This window comes from Nannospalax galili, unplaced genomic scaffold (assembly GCF_000622305.1).
Source record: "Nannospalax galili isolate Female #2095 unplaced genomic scaffold, S.galili_v1.0 scaffold208, whole genome shotgun sequence".
Classification (NCBI taxonomy): Eukaryota; Metazoa; Chordata; class Mammalia; order Rodentia; family Spalacidae; genus Nannospalax; species Nannospalax galili.
In genome coordinates, this window is record NW_008357998.1 from 645,783 (window position 1) to 652,914 (window position 7,132).

Sequence of the window (7,132 nt, forward strand, 5' to 3'; positions counted from 1 at the left end):
CCATGTAAGCACAAGTCTGTCAACCCGAATTTCATCGTGTGAAATTTATTTCCCAGCCATTATCTCCGAAATTTACTTCTTTTCTCTCTGCCGTAGATCCTTATCAGATTTTGGGACCCACGAGTAGCCGCCTCGCTAATCCAGGTGAGACACTACCCATCAGCCTGTCCTCACAGTGACTTACCAGTCAGTGGTGATTTTAAAAGATGAACTTGTACTGGTGAGGAATTCCCCCAGCTGAGCAAACTTCACTTTCTGGTCTCAGTGGACTATTTGCCTTGGTTGAAAAAAAAAAAGGATCACATTATAAATTAAGGCTTTAGCCTCAGCAAAGAAGACTATACCCAAATTGAAGCTGTACTAGTTCTTAGGGAGGTTGCAGCAAAGTACCCACACGTGTTGTCAGCTCTGGGGGCTGAAGTCTGAGGCTGGTGTTACAGGGCAGCCCTGTGGGCTGAGAGGAAGGGATCGACTCTGGGCCTCTCTCTGAGTCTTCTGGATGACCAGCCTCTTCCTGCGTCTCTTCTCAGTGCCCTTCCTCTCTATGCGTATACATCCAGAGTTTACCTTGTATGTGTGTGTATGTGTATCCATGTGTCCATGGGTATATGTGTGAGTGTGGGTACACATGCATGTGGAGAACAGAGATCAGCTATCAGACACCAGAGTTTGAGTGCTGTCTATATCCCCCCACCTCCTCCTCCATCCTCCGTCCTCCATCTTAGCCTTCGTCCTCCTCCTCCTCTGCATCCTCCTGCTCTTCTCCCTCCTCCTCCTCTTCCTCCTCCCCTTCACCCTCCTCCTCCTCTTCCTCTTCTCCCTCCTCTTTTTCCTTCCCCTCCTCCTCCTCTTCCTCCTCCTCTTCACCCTCCTCCCCTCCCTCTCCCCCTCCTCTTTCCCTCCTTTTTTTCCCTCCTCCTGTCCCTCCTCTGTCCTGTCTTCCTTTTCCTCCTCTTCTAATCCTCTGAAGTTCCCCCTCGCTAGAAAAGCAAAGATTTTGTGGAATCCAGCCTTCAGATAAAGGTTCACATCACTCTTATATCTGCAGGAGATCTATTGTGTCTTTAAAGTATTTATTAAGCTTTAGAGTGTAATTTGTTGGGAAGCAAGTCAAGGGAATGGAATTGAATATATTGACTTATCACATTCTTTCCAAATGATTTTCCTATGGCTTTTGGAGTCCTATTAGAAAAGAAAATTGAACAGTGTTTAAAGCTGTGTCAGATACAAATGAGTCTGATCAGATGCAGAGCAGTCAGATGAATGACTTCTGTGAGGTCTAGTGTGGAATAAAACAGTGGATGACAGATCCTAAAGTCTGAGTCACTCTCTTTTTAAAATTCCTTAGGAGAAGCTGGGTGTGATGGCACACAACTTTAACCCCAGTGCTTGGGAGGCAGAGGCAGGCGGATCTCTGTGAGATTGAAGCCAGCCAGCCTGGTCTACATGGAGAGTTTCAGGCCAGCTGGGGTTACAGGGAGACCCTGTCTTGAAAAATAAAAATCAAATAACCAGTGGAGAACAATAATGAAGGCATCATTTTGACCTCTGGACACCACACACGTGTGCATACATGCATACTCAAACACATATGCACATATAAAACACAAAATTGTTTTAAAAGGAAATTTAGTACCGTCCTGAATTTTTAAAAGTAAAGCTAACATACTGCTTTGAAGAATCTTTCTCCTAGTATAATTGTTTTTACCCTGAATGCCTCTAAAGGGATAGTAGACCAGCCCTGCCCTTTCTTCTAACGGCTACAATGACCTCACACTCTGAGAACTGTCTGACCAGCACATATCTCTGTCTGGATTTTATAGCCCAGACCTCATGACTATGAATTTTCTTTCCATTTAGAGAGTAACTGTAAGAGAGGGAAAATATGTAATCATACATGAAATTATAATACACTTGCTGTTGCTATGGTGACAGCTATTTTCCAGTCACAAAAATGTCAAGCTTATAGCGTTTTTAACTTAAACAGGAAAATATGCCCACTTTATAAAAGAAATTCACACTTTTGCAAGTCCTTTTTCGGTTTCTGTATTTAAAGAGAAAGTAGTGTGTGTGTGTGTTCTATCCTGAGTCTGTTGCTCCTACCAAATAGTAATTGTAAAAGACGAATTATTGAGCATCCCTCCTTGTCATGAACTGTCATTTTCCTGTTGTAGAATATTTTCCATTTTATGACTTAAGTGGTCATTCTGAGGCTTAAAAGGTGAATTAAAAGTTGTCTTCTACCTTGAAATTTTGTGGGGGGAAAGGGGCAAATGATGGTGATTTAAGTGCCTAAGAATTGTAACCATGACTATAAGAGAGACTTTATTATATTTTATTGCTCCTATAACAAACCCATTGATTGCATCAAGTCTTGGGCAATTCTGGATCTGGTGATTTTCTTTGGAACTGAAAGACTTAGATGACTTGGAGTGATGAGTGTGGGCAGTGTCAGCTGCCCTACTTCCTGTGACCCCAGAGCCACCCAGCCAAGCTGTGCAATCATCCCTTAGTCATCCCTAGCATTGCCCCCCTCCCTTTTGGCACGCCCGTTTGTTCTTCAGACCCCATGATTTCACACCAGTGAGGAACTCCTCTGTCTGAGGACTAGGCAAAAGCTGGAACAGCTCTAGTCATTGCTGGCTCCATTTCATAAGAGTCTTTCATTTAAAAAAGAAATTATTTAGTTGAATCTACTGCCTCTGCTGTCTCCCAGGGAAATGATAAATCAAATTGATTGGGCCCAGGTGTTTAAATGACTGAGAAACATCTGTTTGTGTGTGAAGAGCTATTGCCTGATAAATATTCCAAGTGAATAACGTAGTTGAGTCTTTAAATTTTTTTTTGGATTTATTTATTTTTATTTTATGTGTATGAGGGTATTGCCTACATGTATGTAAGTGCACTGTATGCATGCAGTACCCACAGAGGTCAGAAGAGGGTGTTGGATCTCCTGGAACTGGAGTTATGGATGGTTATTAGCTACCATGTGGTAGCTACTGGGAACCAGAACTAGGTCCTCTGTAAGAGTAGCCACTGCTCTTAACTGCTGAGCCATCTCCCCAGCCCCCAGTTGGGTTTTTTGACATTCACACTGGTCCATTGGCGATACTACCTGTAGAGTACCTCAGCCTTAACCCCTCCAACCTTCTCATTAGAATTGACTGTTGTAACCATCCAGGCAGTTCTTTCCTGAAGTCTGCCCAGTTTCAGACATTTTGCCTCATAAACAATTGAAACTCCAGGGAATTCAAATACTTCATCATCAAGCAGGCTTCTCCCAGACTTCCTTTTACGTAAGGAAACCGTGTGAAGTTGGAAGGGGACATTTTGGTTTGTTTTCCTTCCAGTCTGTGTACGTGACCCCATGGATTTAAAACCACACTACTCAAAGGGTCCCACAGACCTCAGCTCTCCCTTGGTGGCACCCAGTAGATTTCTGTCTGTATTGTGTTGACTGAAGAAAAGACTCAAGAATTATCTTACCCTGAACTCTCGATTGCCAAAATTAATATTTTTGTGGGCTTTTTTTTGTGTCTTTAATAGTCATTTTGATGACAGTCTTGTTATTTGTGACAGAATTTTAAAATGTTGTTTTTGCTGGGGCATGGTGGTACACAGCTGTTATCTTACCACTTGGGAAGCAGAAGCAGGCACATCTCTGTGAGATCTAGGCCAACCTAGTCTACATAGCAAGTTCCAGGCCAGCTGTCTCAAAAGAACCCTGCCCCCCATAGTGTCTTGGGTGCTTTTTAAAAATGAGTAAAAAGAGCTGGGCATGGTGGCACATGCCTTTAGTCCCAGCACTTGGGAGGCAGAGGCAGGTAGATCTCTGTGAGTTCGAGGCCAGCCTGGTCTACACAGTGAGTTCCAGGATAGCTGGAGCTACAGGGAGACTTTGTCTCAAAAAAGATACATACATAAAACAAAAGTGAAAAAAATTGAGTAATGTAGTTCCATTGCACAGAATGCTGAGGATTTTCATTTGGCAATATTTACTTTGCTGGAGCGGTAAAGGTGTTAAAAGACCCCACCCCCAATTTTATCATTTATAATGTTGAAGTCTGTCTAATATCAAAATCATCTATTACTGAAATCCCTCAGAAAACAACTTCGTACTTTCACATCTGGTATTTTCAGAATTAAGATTTACTTTGCATGTAAATGATTTTCTTTTTTCTAAGTAGTTTCTAGACAAAATCAATCACTCCTATTTCATAGTGCTGTCTCCTGACAATGGAAACCAGTCATAGCTTAGCACAGGGGTCTTGTTGACTGATTTGAGCTGTTTGGTGATTCTCTGATGTAACTGCTGTTCTTTAATTAAGCCTGCTCTGTCTTTCAGCATTCCAGTGTGTCGGAATACCCTCCAGCAGATGGGTATGCATTCAATAACAACATGTACCCGAGAGGGCCACATCTGGACCAAGGGGAGGCCGCAGTCGCCTACAAGCCAACTCCTAATCGCTACGTAGATAGGTAACATTCAGTGGGTGCCAGATAGAGAACAGCAGGTAGCTGTTGGTGACTGTGGCTAAATAGGGGTGACAGTGCCTGATTTATTTGCCATGTTTTGAGATGCTTCATCTTTTATAATTAGATAAGGCCTCAGCATTTCCTTATAGAACTGGCTTTGATGAACTGAAGAAAGCCAGAACCCCCAGTTTGTAATTCTCACTTAGTGCAAATCCCTCAGGTAACTTTAGGAATTTTAAAACATTCTTCTGACAGTGACTTGTGCATGAAGAGGAAAGAATTAACTTGAACCTTTTCTAATTATGGGATTGTTTTCTATCAAATGGTCTCTGAACCATTTGGTCTCAGCTTTTCAAGGATGGGGAGATGGCTCGGTGGGTAAAGTGCTTCCTGCATGGATACCCAAGTTTGGAGAGCTTTCCGGCTCCATAACTCATAATCTTTCTCTGCATCAGCCAAAGAACAAACACAACAAAACAAGCCATCTTCTGGCAGAAAGAATATTCAGAATGAGCCAGGTATGGAACACACCTGTAATCCCAGGGCTCAGGGGGCTAAGGTGGTAGGATGTGAGGTCAAGGCTAAGTTTAGCTACATAGTATGTCCCAGGTTAGCCTGAGGTATACTGTGAGCCCCTGTCTCTAGCTTTGTCTCTTTGTATGCCTGTGTGTATATGTGTGTGTGCATGTGTGTATATGTGTGTGCACACATGCGTGTGTGTGATTGCAGATGTGTGATTGTGTGCGTGTGTGTATATGCGTGTGTGTGTGTGTGTGTGTGTGTTGTACTATATTGAAATAGAGGCCAGGCTTTGCCATTTCCTTGTATCTCACCTATACTTCAGTTTTGCATTTCACTTACTTTCTTATGTCTCGATCCCTTAAAATGTAAAATAATCATGACTGGAGAGGTGGCTCAGCAATTAAGAGCACCTTGCTGTTCTTGCAGAGGACCTGGGTTCGGTTCCCAGCGCCCATATCTGGTGGCTCACAACGGTCTATAACTCCAATTCTAGAGTGTATGATGCCCTTTTTCTGGCCTCTGTGGACACCTACATGCACAAGGTACATGTAACACATACAGGCACGCACGACACACACACAAATTAAATAAATGAATGTAATTGAATATATTCAAATATGGAGAGGAAATAAAGGAATTGGAGTAGATTCCCTTTCTAAAAACTTGTTTCCCGGCAGGTGAGGTTTACAAGAAATTAGCCTAAACCAAAAGCGAAGGAAATAGTGAAATGTTGCTGTTGGGGATGTAGAGGGATGCTCATTCAGATGAAGTGGGGCGGAGAGCTCAGTAATCCCTACCCCCAAGCCCCTCTCTCTGTAAGGGCTTCTTACTCTCATTGCTGCATGGATACTCAAGTTCGGAGAGCTTTCCAGCTCTGGAAATCTGAAGGCTGTGGATGTAGCTTACTGGTTCAGGGCTTGTCTAGCATGCCTGTGGCCCTGGGTTCAGTCCTCAGTACCAAATAAAACCAAGCGCAATGGCACGTGTCTGTAATTCAAACACTTGAGAGGTGATAGCAAGAGGGTCAGAAGTTCAAGGGCACTTCAGCTAGTGCCAGTCCGGCCTAGGATGCATGATACACTGTCTCAAAAAAAAAAAAGGTCTTTGTTAGGGATGACAGAGAGAAGGCTTATGTATTAGTCATGGAAATTGTACAGGTGTTATTCTGAGGGAACTAGCAGCATATTAAATTGAGTTCAAAGAAAAGTCAGCAATGAATAATGTAAAATACCAACTTATAAATAAAATAAAACAAGGACTAGTGGCTGAGGTGTTGGCTCAGTGGACACATCACATGCCATGTGTGTGTAAGGACCAGAGTTTGGATCTCCAGAACCCACATAAGAGTTGCTCAGGTATGGTTGCAGCCTTTAATCTCAGCGCTTAGGAGACAGAGGCAGGAGTCCCAGAGCAAACTGGCTAGCTAAACTAGGTGAAATTGGTGAGTTCCAGGTTCAGCAAGAGAGCATCCCTCATTACACAAAATGGAGAGATTGAGGAAGGCACTCAACATCAACTTTGGGCCTCCACACGAGTGTGTACACATGTGTACATGGTACCCCCCACAGGCATGCAGGCACACGGACACACGGACACACACATCAAAGTTTTCCTTAGCACATTATACTCACTCGGCCATCAATAAGGTACAAACTTGATTGATTGGATGACTGAATGAATGTGTCCGTCGTTTCAGTTTTTACCTGCCTTGACATCACCTGAATCTGTAAGGTATGGATTGGTATTATGGGATTGCCTCTTCCATTGATTTTTGGCCACATGTCTTTAAAAGCTTACCTTAATCTATGATCTTTACAGTGGATCAGGAGACTGTGTCTTTGATTTATTCACTTAGTTGTATCTTTGTATCAATGTGTCACCTCCCAAAATTGAAAGGAAGGCTTAGAACAGACCAAATTCCAGCATAGACATGGAGAACTGGGTAAAAAAATCCCAATCCAACCTAAGGAACTTTTGGCAATTGATTGCCGCCGGGAGGAGGGAAGACAGTGTCTTACAGGGATGGGACTCTTGCAGTGGATGGATCCTCACTGAAGGACATTAGGGAACACAAATCATACTTTGTAGGCTCTCTCTCTCTCTCTCTCTCTCTCTCTCTCTCTCTCTCTCTCTC

General features: G+C 43.1%; 1 protein-coding gene across 1 annotated transcript in view; it reads left to right on the top strand.

Moving 5' to 3' along the window:
- Positions 1-7,132, top strand: part of Eps8 (epidermal growth factor receptor pathway substrate 8) — a gene marked incomplete in the record, with an annotated part of 199,901 nt that overhangs the window by 162,246 nt on the left and 30,523 nt on the right. The window contains 1 exon segment of the mRNA XM_029557658.1: positions 4,346-4,479. Within this exon segment, the coding sequence (XP_029413518.1) occupies positions 4,346-4,479 (134 nt within the window).